Below are 20,084 nucleotides of genomic sequence, written 5' to 3'. Positions count from 1 at the left end.
AGATGTTCAGTTCACCAAGTAACCCGCTGAAATTGAAGTTTAATATATTTGCGAGCGTAGAACAAGCGTTGTAACCATCAAATTTGTATAACCTTCCGATACCTCAAGATGTTCGAGAAGCCATCACTAGTCCGAATATTTACCCTGTCTCGTCCAAACATGTCAAAGCCTTTAAATAACAAAACTTCTAAGCTATCAAAGGACGCGGTTAAGAGCGAGCAAGTGGAGAGTAACGATTAAGTCAAATCGGCTGGGTAAGGAGTATTTACATGCCACAAGCCTTTTGTGCTTCCTAGCTGAACAAACATTGGAAACAAGTTCTCTTTGGCTCGTAAGGGTAACACACCCAAGTTCTCATATGAAAAGCTAAAACCACTACTACCAACTTTACACCTACTGTCTGAAGAATAAACACACGATATATATTCTAACAAGACGTTGGGGGTCGAATCAATTCAATATTTAAGCTCAAAGTTTCCGACAGTGGTTCTATATGTTTTGTGACTATGTGACATTTTGAGAAGTGAAATGTTACATGTAATAATCAACTTGGCCAATTATTGACGGTGGGAGTCTTCGTAAGTTTGAGTGTTTGTAAATATTTTAGTTACCCTGAAGTGGCGTAGCTCTATTGAATACAAACAACTTCAAAGCTGTTTCACTGAACACTTCAGTTGAAATTGTCTCCTGAAACTTGTTTACAGTTGTCTCCATGTGGCTAATTGGTTGGTGTTGCTAGCTTTCTGATATTCTAACGTTAACTTCGCTTATTACGGAGTAAATCTGCTGTTACCAATAACTGAACGGATTGTGTCTCCAAGAGTCAGTGTGCGGTATTGAGCTGTCGTAGACATTCAGTATTTTGAGAAGGTACCACGAAAACTATTTGATCGATAAATCTGTGCTCAAGAAAGGCAGAATTATTTGTTTTTCTGAAGTATTTTCATTCAGTTTGACTGAATTTTAAGTACTCTCCCGGCAAATATTTTATGCATAAAAAATTTCCAGATCATCATACCAAATTTCAAGTAACAAGTTTGCAATATGCAATTATTGCGTTATTTCAGATTTCTTTCTTTTCTATAAAAAGTTATAATCTCATTATGTTTTAATGTGAAGGTTTGTATAATGACGTTGTCGGTAACAGATTGACCAGAGTCGAAAACAAGATTGATTAACGAATAATAAGTTGGAAAGCATGTAGAACGAACGTGGTCTAATTTAATCTACTATCCTGCCAAATGTCCAGAGGACTGCTTCCCAAACTTTCTCCTTCATTAACCAAAACCGCTTATTAGAAAGTCCTTTTTACCCAATGAAGGTAAAACACTAACTGCACAGAAAACATATATAACAAGTAAAAATTAGGTTTTGGATATTCATTATATTATTTTAAATAAGTTAAAAATAATATAATGAATTTAATTAATTATTCTTGTCCGTCTATTCACAATTTAAAATTTAAAATTAAGATAATTAAAATATCATGTGATGTTCCTTATCGAAACATTCGATTTACAGTTAGAACATCTTTTTCTTACGACATGTTTCGGTTCTTAAATTAACCATCTTCAGGTGTATAAAAATTAAAATTATATAAACTTAAAACTTAATCGTAATTTCTTATATGCAACTTTTTTATAGTTGTTTATCAGTTAATAGTGATGTTCACTTCCAGATTACATTTTTATATATTTGAAGTTGTTTTACATATGTGCGTCGTGTTTAAATAAACTTTTTTGTTGGTGAATGTTTTTGTTGATGTTCTTACATCGGCCAAAGATGAGAGGTGTAGATGAGTTCCGATGTGTCTGGAAGTATTATCGTATTTTAATTATCTTAATTTTAAATTGTGAATAGACGGACAAGAATAATTAATTAAATATATATCTTCACAATATGACGCAACTATACCAACTTATAATGAAGATTCTCTTTCTCATCCTATTTTATTCGTAGGTGCCGGGGTTCTTTATTTTATTCATTTTTTGATCTATTTGGACAATGGTAGGACTCCTTGGATGAATGATCAGCCCGACGCAAGGCCTGTACCTATACAAACATAGAAAGACGCGGACAAACATCCATGCTTTGAGTGGACTCAGCGGCCAGGCGCACGAGGTCCATGCCTCAGACCGCGTGGCCACTGCGGCCGGCTAATGAAGATTACCTTTTCCAAATGTGTACGGTACGATTTATAACATCGCCATAGTTAGCAACACACTGCACCTAAAGTTTAGACTAGACAACTAGACTCACTAGTTTATTAAATAGTTGTTAGACTGTTTTAGAGTTTCGGTGCACAGTGACTGATCGCTTTCTTCAGAGTGCTTCTACTACAAGTTTACGGTAAATTTTAACGTGTGTGTCGTTACCCAAAGAAAAACCACTTTTAGACCTTTTTGGGTAATTTACCAAGGTTTGGGAAGCACTGGTCTAGAGGAACTGAGGAAAAGTATGAAAACTCAGTCGGGATAGCCGGACTCCGGGTCTCCCAAATACGAGGCCAGGAGGGTGTGCCCCCCCCGCCCCCCAACCGGTGGCATTCGGTGAAAAGTTCATAGTGTGTCTCCCCATCTAATACATCTTGAAACACTCGACGGATTATTATGAAATTTTGTATAGATACCATATCTTCAGACTACTGTACTTTTGCCTTGATGATTAGCGTTATAATGTGCAGAGACCGAATAATTTGTGTGGTAAACAATTTTAAAAAAATATTTTATTCCGTTAAAACCATTATTATATTACATGTCGGCCGTTCAAATTCTGTATTTAGATTACAGTTTGATTACTATAACATCTTATATACAGCTTACATACCTGAACAAATTAATATATATATATATCAGTTTTTGCATTAATGGCGGAGAATTACTTTTAAAAATTCCCGAAACAGGGATGCAGTGAAATTTTGGCAGTGGAGTATATTTATCGTGTAAGAAACCTGATCAAATTTGAGGTTGAAATTAAATGAAACCATAATAGGAAGAAATATTATCTAAGAAAAATGGTCCGTTCAAAATAATACCTAGTACTTCACTTTCATGTGACGATGTTTTCAATAAAAATATCCATCACGGAGACACAGAAGTTCGGACGGTTTTCCAAAACTAGAAATTCAGTTTTGTACTAAGAATCAGAAAAATTGTGTAACTAACTATTTGAGTTCCTACCATTTTTGCAACACTGTTTTAATTATTTTCTCCATACAAGCAAAATCACTACAAGAATATCGCTGTTTTAATAAGACCTCTACAACACATTCAGAAGTCATCTTCCACTGTGCTCAAACACAAATTGCAACACGGAACACGCGTAAAACTATTACCACTATAAAAACAATTTCAAAAATGCAGCGCACTAAATCAAACGCCAATACTCAAGCAAGTAACGTGTTAGTAGTCGAGATTTGGCTAACGTGTTGGAGGATCATGGGGCCCCCAAATTTACACTGTATCATGTCTTTTCTAAATTCGCCTGCGCGAATATCGAAGTCACGTTAACTTAGGACTATGTGTCCAGTTTATGGAGTATTATTGAACTCCGAAAGTAAAACTTAATATTTTTCATTTTTGAAAGTATTAACCGGGATAATTTAATTCAATTAATTTATTTACGTGTTTGCCAACAGCAAGAAGCCAATAACAGGCAAACACTGATAATACATACAATAATAATGAAATAATAATGAATAATAGTACACAAACAGATTAACTAAACTTATACATGTACAGTATTAAATGTAACTGCCAAGTACAGGCAAACCCAAAATAGAAACAATATTAACACAGAGCAAAAAATGAAGAAATATAAATAAAAACAAATAATCCACCTAGGGAACACTAATATAATTGTAAAACTTTAAAAAATATATTAACATTCCACCACTCTTTGACATGTAAAAGAATGCTAAATACATTGTCTGCATATTTCGTCTGGAAAATTCGGGATGTGGGTGTTACAAACACTTCTCCTCTTTACGATCTAAAGTAGGTTATAATTCAAGAAAGAAACTTATAAGGAACCACATTAACACATACATTCAGGTAGTTTTATGCAGAAAATACGCCCACTCATTGAGTTTTGTTTCTCATAATTACTGTATACTGTCCAGAGATTTTATCATCGGTATTTCGGAAATATGCAAAAGTATGAAAACAAGATTACATTCATTGTCTCTGAATGTCTTGCTTACGAAGATATAAATTATGCAGTTTACCTAGTCGTTATAACATTTTTCTCCTGAAAACCCTGTTCCAAATACTAACAGTTTCCTTCGTCAGCGTGACACAGTCTCTCTTATTACAGACACCATTGTCATTTTTGGTGCAGAATGGTGTGTTCAAAATGTAAGAAATAAGCGTGTTCATGACAAGACACTCTCCTTTCTGTGGTGACAACATGTGTGGATAAGTTGACCTCAAAATCTAATTTATCCGAAATTACGTTCGTAACACCAGGCCTACATATCTAAAGGCTGAAGTTACTAAGCAAAAACCTAATTTAAACTCGTTTTGTGTGATCATGTAGATCTAATACTGCAGTGCGTTTCAAACACTGCAGCTTATACATTTGAAGAGACGAGAGTAATATAAGTTTTGTGCTATTGACAACTCTGAAGAAACATGTGTCTGATAATCAAATTTGATCGTCAAATTCTATTGTAGATATCATGTAATAAGTTTTCTCACAATAATTGAAAACTTGCAGGAATAATTAAATGAAGGTACACAATTTATTCTGGTCGAGCTTTAAAAAGGTCACGTAAATTTCGAACTAAGAATGTGTCCTAAAAAGCAAATATAACCTCTAAATCAGTGGTATTCAACCTTTTTGTGTTCGCGTACCCCCAGATATAATTTCTCTTCCAACTTTGTACCCCCCAAAGTTGTTGGTGTATAATTCAAGTTATACATAGTATATAATCTACATCTAAAATAAATTAAATAAATTACATTATTGATTATTCAGTGTTTATCATAAAATAATATTTCTTTTACATTTCACGTACCCCCTAAGATGTCTTCGCGTGCCCCCGGGGGTACGCGTACCCCAGGTTAATTACCACTGCTCTAAAACAGTGGTATTCAACATTTTTTGTTCGTGTACCCCCAGATATAATTTCTCTTCAACTTTGTACCCCCAAAGTTATTGGTGTCTAATTCAAGTTATACATAGTATATAATCTACATTTAAAATAAATTAAATAAATTACATTACTGATTATTCAGTGTTCATCATAAAATAATATATATATGTTTTTTAAAAATTCACGTACCCCCTAAGATGTCTTCGCGTAAACCCGGGGGTACGCGTACCCCAGGTTGGAAACCACTGCTCTAAATAACCTTCCTTGTAGGGAGGACATTTTGAGGATCACAAAGCACAAGCGAGGTATCCCAGTATAAAACCTCGGTTACAGGGTGGAACAAAAGAATGTGATTTTTTTATCATCATCGCATCCAGATCGGCTCTCGGGCACGTCGAGCCTCGTGTCCGAGGGACGCCGATTACTCTTTAAAGTTCCTGGAGTTGCATACGTCTTCAATGGCGTGGTGCTTAAGCAGATAGACTCAAATTTCTTCATAGTATGGTGTTTAAGTAATCAGACAGACATTTTTATGGTGTGGCGTTTAATTAAGGAGAAGGACAATTTCACCTTTATCTCAGCTCCTGTCTGACGTCTCCTCCGCAAATTCTTTTAACTTGTGTGTGTCCATGATCCGTTGCGATGAATTCACAGGTGTTAAAGGAAGCATTTTATTACACTCACATTCCTTTCTTCAGAGAATTCGGACACGAAAAGAAATCGACTGAACAGCGCAACCAATCACTTATAAGCGTTAGAATTCCGACAGGTATTCTACATTATTTAGAACATTATCTTCTCTCAGTGGGAAGGGAGTTGATAATTAAAATTATTTGCTGTTTCACAATACTATTTCAAGCAAATGTTACAGGTTAATTTGTAATTAGCAGTCTTTATGGGTTTGGAAATCGTAGCGAACAAGTGGGACTTATTCCCCCAGAAAGTCTGCAAAATGTGATTTTCTAACCCACAAGATACACACTTCAACGTCATGAAAATATTGAAAGATACTTATAATTATGCTTATAATAAATCAACTATATCTCTACTTTTTGTTATTTTATAAGACCCCTGAGCATCTGCGGGTCTCAATTTTTCGAAGGCTCTGATCTATAGACATTTGGTAGGACTCCTTGGACGAGTGATTGGCCCATGGCAAGATATATCACTGCATTATTTAACTAACAACTGAATCTATTAAGTGAAATGTCTAATTTTAATTTATTTTGTGGGCATAAACTTAATCTCTCGCTTCAACGAAAAAGTCTGCGTTGGAGGTGTTGAGAAGAATGTGGGCTCTAATATAGTAAGGATTATTAGGGTAATAAACCCAAGGAGAATGAGATGGACCGGACATGTAGCAGGCATGGAATAGAAAATTTGGAAGACACTGTGGGAGGAAAATATTGAAGTAGATCTTTTAGAAATTGGGTCAGAAGTTGTGGGCTGAATTCATTTGGCTGAGTGCTGAGAAAGATTTTCGGCAGTATTAAAGGTTGGGTAAACATTATAAAATGTAAATTTCGTAATTTGTCCACGTGACTGGAAGGATATGTACTAATACATTTCAGTCGACAAAGCTCAGAGGAAAAGTCGATGTCTGCGACGCGGAAGTATGTGGAAGGGCGGGCAGCTGAAATGGGGCAGTGCGTCTGGTCGAAGTGCCTTACCTGCGCTGGTGCGGAGAGCCCCGACATGGCCGACTGTTGGGCCGCTGCAGCAGCCGCAGCTGCCGCCATACTAGCGGCACTGAGAGTGCCGTAAGCTGCCGCAGCAGGGTTGTAGTAACTACCCACCTGGCCCATCTGACTCGCCGCCATACCTGGAACACAGCACCAAACCAGTTCGCTTTTATTTACAGCACCAAGTACTGAATCACCCAGCAGTTATTGTTTAAAAACTGATAGTAGCCCAGATGGTCAAGGAAGTTCTCGATTTTATGGAACCTGAAGGTTTATTATCGTGTTTACAATAACTCGCCAGTGGTCTCCATCTTGAACAAGTTGTTCAGTCTGTTGTCATTCCAATATTATAGATGGCCAGCCAATAGCTTTCTACATTTTTGAAGCCTTGGATAATTCAGACATCTGTTAATAATGAACGATGACAGAAACACAGATGGATGAACCATTAGAGATTTAAATTCATTATTAGGTATATCAAATCTAAAACTTCTTGACGATGGTGAAGAGTCAATTGAATAAAAATTTTCTTGGATATTATCCATCGTCTAGTAAATATAGAACGTAAAACGACGTTTCGGAGATGGGACTCTATCTCCGTCTTGAGGTTCCTACACAGTTGGGCCCACTAGATAGAGCTAATCCCTATCTCCGGAGATTTATATTTACGTTTTATATTTACTAGACGATGGATAATATCCAAGAAAATTTTTATTCATTATTAGCTGTCTCGGAAATTTAAATTCAGGGAAGATCTTATCCGATTTTATTGTCATTAAAGGTAGGAGGATGATAAAACGTGCCTGGTACAGGACGACCACCGTAGGAACGGTTCTGTTAGTAAAACTAAGAAAATAAACAATCAAGCTCCTCGGTTTTAAGACCAGCTACACGATGATTTAAAATATCTCTAAAACAATTACAAACATTGAGCATCATAGCTTCACGTAAACGTGATGGAGGGGCCTTCGTGAAATGCGTTTGGACAACGAAAGAACACAGAAATACGAGATTTAGTGAATCTTCTTTAAAAGGATCGCTTTAAAAAAGTAAAAGAAAGATGGTGTTAAAATGATCTTGTATAAATTGGTCGTTGGGATGTGAACTGCTTTGTAAAAGTGGCTCGACGTGTCTGCGTATGCTCACGGAGTCTGGAGTGAAATTGTGTCGGTGCACCGTCACAGACAAGAACTGATCTTTCGTCTGTTTTTAGAGAATTCTTTCGGAATAAACTGTTAAGTTGATGGGATGGTTGTCTGACGTCATACCACTACAAAGTTCTTTCTGCGAGGAAGTCACTTAAATAAGCTGATGAAGAGAGGAACAAATTGCGAAGTGCATCGACGAGAAATAAGTCACACATGCCAATTCGAGGATACATTGGGTTAATATTACTGTATCATCTGCTGATAACACTCACCACAGATCTGAGTGTATTTAATGAATCACTGAATTGAGATATGTGACAATTTATTTCTAATTTACCTGTCTGGCCATACTGCGGTCGTTGAAGACTTTCGAAGAACTCGGGGTGTGACGACTGATTACAGTGCACTGCTGAAGAATTTGTAAACCTTTAACAGGACGTAAATAGACAGGGGCTTCTAAGAATTTGGTATGGAGAAATCCACAGGATTAAAATCTGATGAGCGTGAGATCCAAGCAGTGGGTCCTTCTCGACCTTTGGTACGATGTTGCTCAGGTCACCTCACGCGAGAGCGCTAAAATATGTGGTGACGCACCACTACGGACCAACGACATGCGTTCTCTGATTGCCAGTGGTACATTATATAGTAGATAGCCAACTCATTCTGCTAGAAATCTCGGTGTTTATTACCTGAAAGCCCCTTGACAAATGTAGGACTACTAAATAATCACCAACTCGTGCTGTGTGCTTAAAACTTTCCTCTGCCCACCGGTGAGTGTTAGGTCGTCTCCAGTAAAACTCTTCTCGTCTCTAAACGACAATGATCCAAAAAAGGAAGGGTCACTATTCAAGGTGTTTTGACGGGCTGTGTAACTCAATTAAAAATCTTTAGCTGGCCCATTTTACATAAACTCTATGTATTGTTTTACTATGTAAATCTCATCCCCAAAATTTGTACACTCCTTTCACATTTATTCTACATAATCGACTCAAAATACGAATTATTTTATAACAAAGCTTTGAAGCAAATAAGGAGTCCTATTCGTACGAAAATATCATTCATATTATTTAACACAATAATCATTGCGTGATCAAACTTTCTTTATAATCCTTCTGCCACCTTTAAATAGAATGTGTAGATAAAATTGTTTACCAGAGCAGGGAAGAAGTAACTATGAATAAATTATCACTTTCGATATCTTTTCATACTTCTGAATTCCATTTGTCCTATCAATCAATATCTAGATGTGAATAAAAGTGACAGACCCACTGTATATTGTTTGTCACTTAATGTTCCAATGCTGTCCGATTTGAAAAGCTTTCTGAAGATTATCGACCGCTTCGCAATGTTCTGGCTATCATTTTAAATCGTACAAAGCAGCTATAAAATTTATGTTTTACGCCTATACCAAAATGGACTACTAAATAATGCATTGAAAGTAACTTTTTTATTGTATCTTTGAACCATATGACCGGCTTCTAAAGTGGTTTATGTTCTGCGCGGTAAGGGAAGGGAGGCGAATCCATATAAATGAGATAAAATTGAATTTTGCTACTATAATATATTCCGTAAGAATGAAACTTGGTTCGCCATAATGCAGGATAAATTTTTGTACAAATCAATAGCAGCTTTTGATTCTCTCTTCATTTTTCTTTCGAAAAGTTGATTCGCCTTTATCTGCTCTCTACTTTCTTACAATTCATACTTAACCCCACTTACTGCTTTATTTATTATAGTCGGTTTTCTTACATAAGTCATTCGGAAATGCTTTATGTGAAGATATGTAAGAAAAAACAAAATAAAAATAAAAATTTAAGCATCAATAAGATGAAAATAATTCAACATATATAAATGTCTTGAAAGGTATAAAGGAAAGTTGTGTGTATACATGTCATTGTACGGTTTAGATAGCAGACGTTTGATATGATACAACGTTATACAACACAGATGCAATAAACATAATGTATCGGCGTCGCCATGTGCCCCTCCCCCTTATGCTTCGTCTGTAAACCCCCCCCCCCCCCTCACCAAATACTTGTAGTCAAACCCTCCCACAATGCTTTTCATTTCTCGCATGCCATTCCAACACCAGGTGAATGTATACAAGAAGTTGATGGCTTGGGCCCCTGATGTTTAGCACACACAGAGAAACACGTGAGTTATGAGGTGTCGCAAATAAAGCTGCCATTGGAATATTTTTATTGTAGAGAGGAGTTTCTTTATTTCACATTCAGTATAAATGTTAAGATGCGTTGTTCTGAGCTGGAATAGAAAAAATGAGCTGTCCGGGACTTTTTATGACATTTTCTTTCATAAATAAATTAATATTCTGATGTGATAATCCGGTAATTTGTGTAAAGTCGTTTCGTACTATATCGCAAACAGCTCTGTTGGATTATAAATACACACTCGTGTGATTTACGCGAATATTGTTTCAATGTCTTCTGATGACACGTAAGTAGAATGTGTACTTGCAGCTAGAGTGCAACACTGCTATACTACATGCAAGTTCATTCGCACTGCATGATGTAATCAGTCTTTACAGCGTGGGATAAATAAAATTTAAATTTGTATCTTAAGTGCGTCATGTTTGTGTTGAATCAAATACATATATTTATTTTTCACAATCATATTAATATTTATTTATTTCCTATGTCAATTCCATACAAAAAAATTGCATAATAAACACTTGGAAATTAATTCCACAGATAATGAACATCTAAATACAGACACCAGATCATTATGAAGACAGAAAAGTCTACAAACATACTAAAAGATCAATAAATGCAATGCATCAAAATGTATAATAATTTTTAAAATAATATAAATTGATAAACCTGAAGATGATGTCATAAAACATCGAAACATGTCGTTCAAAAATAAAAGCGCCGAAATAATGTAATGTCGTACTACGATAAAGGAGCGCCATAAATATAACATAATATACTTTATACTGTAAATGTTATAATATTTTAACAACATTATTTTAAATAAGTTTGTGTATAGACTGTGAAAAATAAATATATAAAATTTAAATTAAGCGCCATGCAATTTCCACACTTTCATGTTTCATTTTGATGTTATCCTTCCATCTACTTTCCGGTCTTCCAAGCCGGCGTTTTCAAACAGGCTTCCTCACTAAAATTCTCGATGCATCTTATCTTCTCCCTACTCTATCCAAACGCGCAGCCCATTGTACCATCAGCAACTTAACAAAAACTGGATTTCCTTGTTGCATAAACCCCTTATCAACCTACTTACAAATCAGATCCCAATTTCTCGCAAATCAGTCCCATGGACAGGATTCCATTTTGAGAAGCTGGAAGCCATTCAGCTAAGAAAATTCTCTTCCTTAATGTAAACAAAGTTTAATTATTACGACCACAAGAACCTGTCTCCGGCCCCTATCCCGAAACATGTTAATCCAGCCCACATCACCCCGTCATATTAATTTAAGATGCATTTCAAGATTTTCTCACAGTCAGATGATAATTGTAATAATTTGCTTTCTCTGATGGAGAAAATTCTAAATATATATTACTAGTATTATCAATCTTCTGAAAATAAATAATTCTGCTTTCATAACCTCAAAACAATAAAATTTGAATTGCTATTTGATATTAAATAAGTCATAGAAATTCTTATTAAATTAATTTTGTGTTATTTTCAGATAATTGAAGATTATAACGTTTCATGCAAGCAATACAAATGAATGTTATGAAGTAATTTTCACCAAGCAATGGCTGCGGGTTCGTCGTTCTGACCACACGTCGCCCTATATCTGGTTGGATGATCGTTCACCTCTGCTTAGGCATGTGAACGTGAGGCCAGCAGTCAGCTAGTCGGCTTTGGCTCTCTGGAGCTGTTACGCCACGGATTATTATTATTATTATTATTATTATTATTATTATTATTATTATTATTATTATTATTATGTGCCTATAGGCGTAACATTCCACGAAGAATCCAGTAATTAAAGTTCCAGAACGCTCGTAAATGGAACAATAGAAAAATAAATATATTCGCAATAATATCTTTAAAACAAATGACAGTCTTCGAGCAGTTAAGAACTAAGCAATCAGCAGCCGCAAGATGGAAACAAAGATAATGCAAATGGTGTTGGCAGAATAACAATTTAAAGAACGGAAAGACAGCTACCAGACAAGCGTTTTTTGAATGTCACGTAACTTATATGTATATTTCTGTTATGTTTTGTAATACGGTTTGTCTTTATAAAACATACGCACATTGTAATATGAATAACACGGCAGGAGGCCGGCTGTATCTCAGCGTGGCAAACTCAGTCTGTGATAATGATTTCCTGCTTCATGACTGCAAGAAGAAGGATAATTACTTGTACATAAAATTTCAAAGTGACAAAAGTGTCCGAGAATGATTAATAACTTACTTCCGTAGGTAAAATTTACACTGAAGGACAACTAGACATACAATGAGTGTTATTAAAAATAATTTTCTTTACATAAAAGTAAGTGACATCTGAATATCATAACTGTCTCATATAACGCAGATTTATTAAAGTGCTACTTACTTCAGCTCCACAAAACCAAACTTGCAAGGAACTTTTACTACATGTATTGTCCGCCCAACACTTAATATTACATGATTAATTAAATTAATTATTTACAGGTTGAGGTCTAGGGCCTAATCTTCTGGGAGTTATAAAATAAACTTCTTCTCAGAAATGTTTAAAAGTTATTCATTTTACATACCATGACGTTGCGTATTTAAACTACACCAGCCTAAGAGGATCCTTCTTCAGATTCTAATACCGCTCAGCTAGCCGTTTCAAGTAATCCGGACAAGTCCAATGCCCTAGATATTTACGGTAATGAGTTCTTAGCACGGCTGGAGAACAACCCAATGTCGGCTGTCCACGATTAATTATTCAGTATACTGCATGTAACTGTCCTCCATATCTACACGTCATCTCCTCATGGGAAAACCAAACACGCGCTATGTTTGTGGGCCGGACCGTTGAAAAGGATTATGAAAATTCTATATAACCAATTACTTTAAGATTTAGAATTCAACAGAAGATTATTTCCGGTTTATAGGCTGTATTTCTCTACGAGGAATGTGATTATGTGTTTTGCAATTTATACTATGTGAATCCAACAAACCGCTGATCTTGGCTTGAGATCCTACAACCTCGGTACTCGATGTCCACTGGAGAGGGCTGTTTCAAGTAACAGCTTGTAAAGCTCAAAGTGCTATGCTGGTCACCAACATCCGGAACGGATAAGCACTTTAAGAAAAAGAAGATCTTTGTAAGATGAATATTCCACCCTAGTTTCTGTAAGGCAGTAATTGTGAGAAGTTGTTGCCTGATACAGGTAAGATAGCTACGTCCTAAGTCCTCCAGTCGAATGGCCGGCGAATCGCATATCACACGTGTGTGGCCTATTGCCAGGTTTAAAGAATTTAAATGATAATGGAAATAATCTCGCATTCCATGTCGAGAATGTAGCCCAGGTGAAGCGACCGTGTTATAAACAACGGCACTAAAGCCTGAATCTATTTTGACTGTTTTGACATGTTATAAATTTCCTTAGTTTGTTCAGATACTGAGCTAAATAGAGTAGAGCAATCACTCGTAAGTGCTAACCAGATTTAGATTTTCTGTAATATTCCTTATGTGCCCGGTTTAGGAATAAAAGTGTTTGGCTTTGTGTAACCACAGTTCTTAATTCGTATAACCAAGAATTAATTGAAGATTCCCGTCTTCTGGGTTGTTGCGCTGTGTAGTCTGGTTGATGTTAACCAACGTTTCAGAGGTCATACTGCCTCCGTCATCAGAGTATGAAGATTTCTGTCTTCTGGGTTGTTGCGCTGTGTAGTCTGGTTGATGTTTACCAACGTTTCGGAGGTCATACTGCCTCCATCATCAGAGTATGAAGATTTCTGTCTTCTGGGTTGTTGCGCTGTGTAGTCTGGTCGATGTTAACCAACGTTTCGGAGGTCATACTGCCTCCATCATCAGAGTATGAAGATTTCTGTCTTCTGGGTTGTTGCGCTGTGTAGTCTGGTCGTTGTTAACCAACGTTTCGGAGGTCATACTGCCTCCATCATCAGAGTATGAAGATTTCTGTCTTCTGGGTTGTTTCGCTGTGTAGTCTGGTTGATGTTTACCAACGTTTCGGAGGTCATACTGCCTCCATCATCAGAGTATGAAGATTTCTGTCTTCTGGGTTGTTGCGCTGTGTAGTCTGGTCGATGTTAACCAACGTTTCGGAGGTCATACTGCCTCCATCATCAGAGTATGAAGATTTCTGTCTTCTGGGTTGTTTCGCTGTGTAGTCTGGTTGATGTTTACCAACGTTTCGGAGGTCATACTGCCTCCGTCATCAGAGTATGAAGATTTCTGTCTTCTGGGTTGTTGCGCTGTGTAGTCTGGTAGATGTTTACTAACGTTTCAGAGGTCATACTGCCTCCGTCATCAGAGTATGAAGATTTCTGTCTTCTGGGTTGTTGCGCTGTGTAGTCTGGTCGATGTTAACCAACGTTTCAGAGGTCATACTGCCTCCGTCATCAGAGTATGAAGATTTCTGTCTTCTGGGTTGTTGCTCTGTGTAGTCTGGTCGATGTTTACCAACGTTTCAGAGGTCATACTGCCTCCGTCATCAGAGTATGAAGATTTCTGTCTTCTGGGTTGTTGCGCTGTGTAGTCTGGTCGATGTTTACCAACGTTTCAGAGTTCATACTGCCTCCGTCATCAGAGTATGAAGATTTCTGTCTTCTGGGTTGTTGCGCTGTGTAGTCTGGTCGATGTTAACCAACATTTCAGAGGTCATACTGCCTCCATCATCAGGCGATGAGTATGAAGATTTCTGCCTTCTGGGTTGTTGCGCTGTGTAGTCTGGTCGATGTTAACCAACGTTTCAGAGGTCATACTGCCTCCGTCATCAGAGTATGAAGATTTCTGTCTTCTGGGTTGTTGCGCTGTGTAGTCTGGTCGATGTTAACCAAAGTTTCAGAGGTCATACTGCCTCCGTCATCAGAGTATGAAGATTTCTGTCCTTCTGGGTTGTTGCGCTGTGTAGTCTGGTCGATGTTTACCAACGTTTCAGAGTTCATACTGCCTCCGTCATCAGAGTATGAAGATTTCTGTCTTCTGGGTTGTTGCGCTGTGTAGTCTGGTCGATGTTAACCAACGTTTCAGAGGTCATACTGCCTCCATCATCAGGCGATGAGTATGAAGATTTCTGCCTTCTGGGTTGTTGCGCTGTGTAGTCTGGCCGATGTTAACCAACGTTTCAGAGTTCATACTGCCTCCGTCATCAGAGTATGAAGATTTCTGTCTTCTGGGTAGTTGCGCTGTGTAGTCTGGTCGATGTTAACCAACGTTTCAGAGGTCATACTGCCTCCGTCATCAGAGTATGAAGATTTCTGTCTTCTGGGTTGTTGCTCTGTGTAGTCTGGTCGATGTTTACCAACGTTTCAGAGGTCATACTGCCTCCGTCATCAGAGTATGAAGATTTCTGTCTTCTGGGTTGTTGCGCTGTGTAGTCTGGTCGATGTTTACCAACGTTTCAGAGTTCATACTGCCTCCGTCATCAGAGTATGAAGATTTCTGTCTTCTGGGTTGTTGCGCTGTGTAGTCTGGTCGATGTTAACCAACGTTTCAGAGGTCATACTGCCTCCATCATCAGGCGATGAGTATGAAGATTTCTGCCTTCTGGGTTGTTGCGCTGTGTAGTCTGGTCGATGTTAACCAACGTTTCAGAGTTCATACTGCCTCCGTCATCAGAGTATGAAGATTTCTGTCTTCTGGGTTGTTGCGCTGTGTAGTCTGGTCGATGTTAACCAACGTTTCAGAGGTCATACTGCCTCCGTCATCAGAGTATGAAGATTTCTGTCTTCTGGGTTGTTGCGCTGTGTAGTCTGGTCGATGTTAACCAAAGTTTCAGAGGTCATACTGCCTCCGTCATCAGAGTATGAAGATTTCTGTCCTTCTGGGTTGTTGCGCTGTGTAGTCTGGTCGATGTTTACCAACGTTTCAGAGTTCATACTGCCTCCGTCATCAGAGTATGAAGATTTCTGTCTTCTGGGTTGTTGCGCTGTGTAGTCTGGTCGATGTTAACCAACGTTTCAGAGGTCATACTGCCTCCATCATCAGGCGATGAGTATGAAGATTTCTGCCTTCTGGGTTGTTGCGCTGTGTAGTCTGGTCGATGTTAACCAACGTTTCAGAGTTCATACTGCCTCCGTCATCAGAGTATGAAGATTTCTGTCTTCTGGGTAGTTGCGCTGTGTAGTCTGGTCGATGTTAACCAACGTTTCAGAGGTCATACTGCCTCCGTCATCAGAGTATGAAGATTTCTGTCTTCTGGGTTGTTGCGCCTTGTAGTCTGGTCGATGTTAACCAACGTTTCAGAGGTCATACTGCCTCCGTCATCAGAGTATGAAGATTTCTGTCCTTCTGGGTTGTTGCGCCGTGTAGTCTGGTCGATGTTGAACAACGTTTCAGGGGTCATACTGCCTCCATCATCAGGGCGATGAGTATGAAGATTTATGTCTGCTGGGTTGTTGCGCTGTGTAGTCTGGTAGATGTTTACCAACGTTTCAGGGGTCATACTGCCTCCGTCATCAGGGCGATGAGTATGAAGATTTCTGTCTTCTGGGTTGTTGCGCTGTGTAGTCTGGTCGATGTTTACCAACGTTTCAGAGGTCATACTGCCTCCGTCATCAGGGCGATGAGTATGAAGATTTCTGTCTTCTGGGTTGTTGCGCTGTGTAGTCTGGTCGATGTTTACCAACGTTTCAGAGGTCATAATGCCTCCGTCATCAGGGCGATGAGTATGAAGATTTCTGTCTTCTGGGATGTTGTGCTGTGTAGTCTGGTAGATGTTTACCAACGTTTCAGGGGGTCATACTGCCTCCGTCATCAGGGCGATGAGTATGAAGATTTCTGTCTTCTGGGTTGTTGCGCTGTGTAGTCTGGTAGATGTTAACCAATGTTTCAGAGGTCATACTGCCTCCGTCATCAGAGTATGAAGATTTCTGTCTGCTGGGTTGTTGCGCTGTGTAGTCTGGTAGATGTTTAACAACGTTTCAGGGGTCATACTGCCTCCGTCATCAGGGCGATGAGTATGAAGATTTCTGTCTTCTGGGTTGTTGCGCTGTGTAGTCTGGTCGATGTTTACCAACGTTTCAGAGGTCATACTGCCTCCGTCATCAGGGCGATGAGTATGAAGATTTCTGTCTTCTGGGATGTTGTGCTGTGTAGTCTGGTAGATGTTTACCAACGTTTCAGGGGGTCATACTGCCTCCGTCATCAGGGCGATGAGTATGAAGATTTCTGTCTTCTGGGTTGTTGCGCTGTGTAGTCTGGTAGATGTTAACCAATGTTTCAGAGGTCATACTGCCTCCGTCATCAGAGTATGAAGATTTCTGTCTGCTGGGTTGTTGCGCTGTGTAGTCTGGTAGATGTTTACCAACGTTTCAGGGGTCATACTGCCTCCGTCATCAGGGCGATGAGTATGAAGATTTCTGTCTTCTGGGTTGTTGCGCTGTGTAGTCTGGTTGATGTTTACCAACGTTTCAGATGTCATACTGCCTCCGTCATCAGGGCGATGAGTATGAAGATTTCTGTCTTCTGGGATGTTGTGCTGTGTAGTCTGGTAGATGTTTACCAACGTTTCAGGGGGTCATACTGCCTCCGTCATCAGGGCGATGAGTATGAAGATTTCTGTCTTCTGGGTTGTTGCGCTGTGTAGTCTGGTAGATGTTAACCAATGTTTCAGAGGTCATACTGCCTCCGTCATCAGATTATGAAGATTTCTGTCTGCTGGGTTGTTGCGCTGTGTAGTCTGGTAGATGTTTACCAACGTTTCAGAGGTCATACTGCCTCCGTCATCAGAGTATGAAGATTTCTGTCTGCTGGGTTGTTGCGCTGTGTAGTCTGGTAGATGTTTACCAACGTTTCAGAGGTCATACTGCCTCCGTCATCAGAGTATGAAGATTTCTGTCTGCTGGGTTGTTGCGCTGTGTAGTCTGGTAGATGTTTACCAACGTTTCAGAGGTCATACTGCCTCCGTCATCAGAGTATGAAGATTTCTGTCTGCTGGGTTGTTGCGCTGTGTAGTCTGGTAGATGTTTACCAACGTTTCAGAGGTCATACTGCCTCCGTCATCAGAGTATGAAGATTTCTGTCTGCTGGGTTGTTGCGCTGTGTAGTCTGGTAGATGTTTACCAACGTTTCAGAGGTTATACTGCCTCCGTCATCAGAGTATGAAAATTTCTGTCTGCTGGGTTGTTGCGCTGTGTAGTCTGGTAGATGTTTACCAACGTTTCAGAGGTCATACTGCCTCCGTCATCAGAGTATGAAGATTTCTGTCTGCTGGGTTGTTGCGCTGTGTAGTCTGGTCGATGTTTACCAACGTTTCAGAGGTCATACTGCCTCCGTCATCAGAGTATGAAGATTTCTGTCTGCTGGGTTGTTGCGCTGTGTAGTCTGGTAGATGTTTACCAACGTTTCAGAGGTCATACTGCCTCCGTCATCAGAGTATGAAGATTTCTGTCTTCTGGGTTGTTGCGCTGTGTAGTCTGGTAGATGTTTACCAACGTTTCAGAGGTCATACTGCCTCCGTCATCAGAGTATGAAGATTTCTGTCTTCTGGGTTGTTGCGCTGTGTAGTCTGGTAGATGTTTACCAACGTTTCAGAGGTCATACTGCGTCCGTCATCAGAGTATGAAGATTTCTGTCTGCTGGGTTGTTGCGCTGTGTAGTCTGGTAGATGTTTACCAACGTTTCAGAGGTCATACTACCTCTATCATCAGGGCGATCGCAGACAACACAGCGCAACAACCCAGAAGACAGAAATCTTCATACTCACCGCTGTGAAACCTCAAATCTTACAAGAATTAGTTGACGGTTTCTGCACCAAGGGAACCACGTATGATGGAGGCAGGACTGCTATATAAATCCATTCTGTGGCTTCTGAATTAGCATTGTTCGTCACACGTGACATTTTATGTCTAGCGTTACTAAGTAGTTATTATTTCAATTGTGTACGTATTCTGCTAATTGTAATCACCTCGGTGTCTGGGATGAACATTTTCATCATTTACAAACGTTAAGTCTAATAGAAGTATTAGTTTTCCAGAAAAGCTTAAAGTAACGGAATTGAAATAAATAAAGAAGGGTGGAATGAAGAAAATAGTTCAAGGACGAAAGGAGGGGAGTGAGAAATGCGGGACGACGAAGAAAGTGCACGTAGGCTTGTCTTACGTGACTCACTTTGTGATACACAAACTGAGCTATACTAAAAGGCGCATATTAATTAGTCATTTTATTGGTTTCGCCACAAATTACTTCGTTAAATATTTCACAGATAGTTGATAGATAGATACCGTGCTGAATTAGGGCTACTATTCGTATGTGCAATTGTACGGTCCTGCTACATATTTTATGGAGAAGGCAGATGATTTTGTGTTGTGTATGAAAGGAAAATCAGGGAGGAAGCGCCTAATGGTGAGGTCGGCAGGTGAGACTGAGACGCCAGTCTCGACAAAGATGAAACTGAATTCTGGACTCTCTCTTTCATACCCCACACAACAGAGGCGGGTTTAGTGGTCGATTATATAGCTAAAGTCACTTCAAATATGTCTACGTGTATTTATGACATAAGTTACTTAACATTGCCAATCTTGTACATACGAGGTGCGATCGGAAAGTTTCAGGACTGCACCATTTTTAAAACGTGAATGCCCCACAAAAGTTTGTGCACGACCCATTGCGGACTCCCCAAATGCTTGCTTTAGCATTTCATAGGTTTCCGTAGCCGTTTTGGCGAGTCTTTGGCAAGAGATTCAGGCAGAATCGCAGATGGTGCTTGACAGGCTGACAAAGAAAGATTTCCAGGGATTCTTCCAGGCTTGGCAGCGGCGCTGGGATCGTTGTGTTCACTCCCAGGGGAACTACTTCGAGGGTGATGGATGAATTTAATACCTGAGATAAGTGTACGGGTTTTTATACGCGCAGTCTGGAAACTTTCCGATCGCACCTCGTATATAGTTCCCTACATAATTTTGCAGGTGATTGTTATGTCTTGGTAATGATCCGCGGACTTCTTTAGTTTATCTCCAGGTATTTATATGAATAATGTACATTTATATATTTTTATTAGATTTATATGA

At 38.9% G+C, this 20,084-nt stretch overlaps 1 protein-coding gene across 1 annotated transcript in view; it reads right to left on the bottom strand.

The window, feature by feature from the left end:
- LOC110836095 (SRY-box transcription factor sox21b) overlaps nt 1-20,084 on the bottom strand; it is a 103,342-nt gene that overhangs the window by 13,792 nt on the left and 69,466 nt on the right. The window contains exon 4 of the mRNA XM_087352412.1: nt 6,766-6,917. Within this exon, the coding sequence (XP_087208538.1) occupies nt 6,766-6,917 (152 nt within the window). The remainder of the gene's footprint in view (nt 1-6,765; nt 6,918-20,084) is intronic.

The sequence above is a fragment of the Zootermopsis nevadensis genome, unplaced genomic scaffold (genome assembly GCF_977971745.1).
Source record: "Zootermopsis nevadensis isolate Lab colony 2312 unplaced genomic scaffold, Znev_1.0 Znev_ptg000021l, whole genome shotgun sequence".
NCBI lineage: Eukaryota > Metazoa > Arthropoda > Insecta > Blattodea > Termopsidae > Zootermopsis > Zootermopsis nevadensis.
Note: the sequence above shows the minus strand (reverse complement) of the source record. Positions and strands in the feature narration are given on the sequence as shown.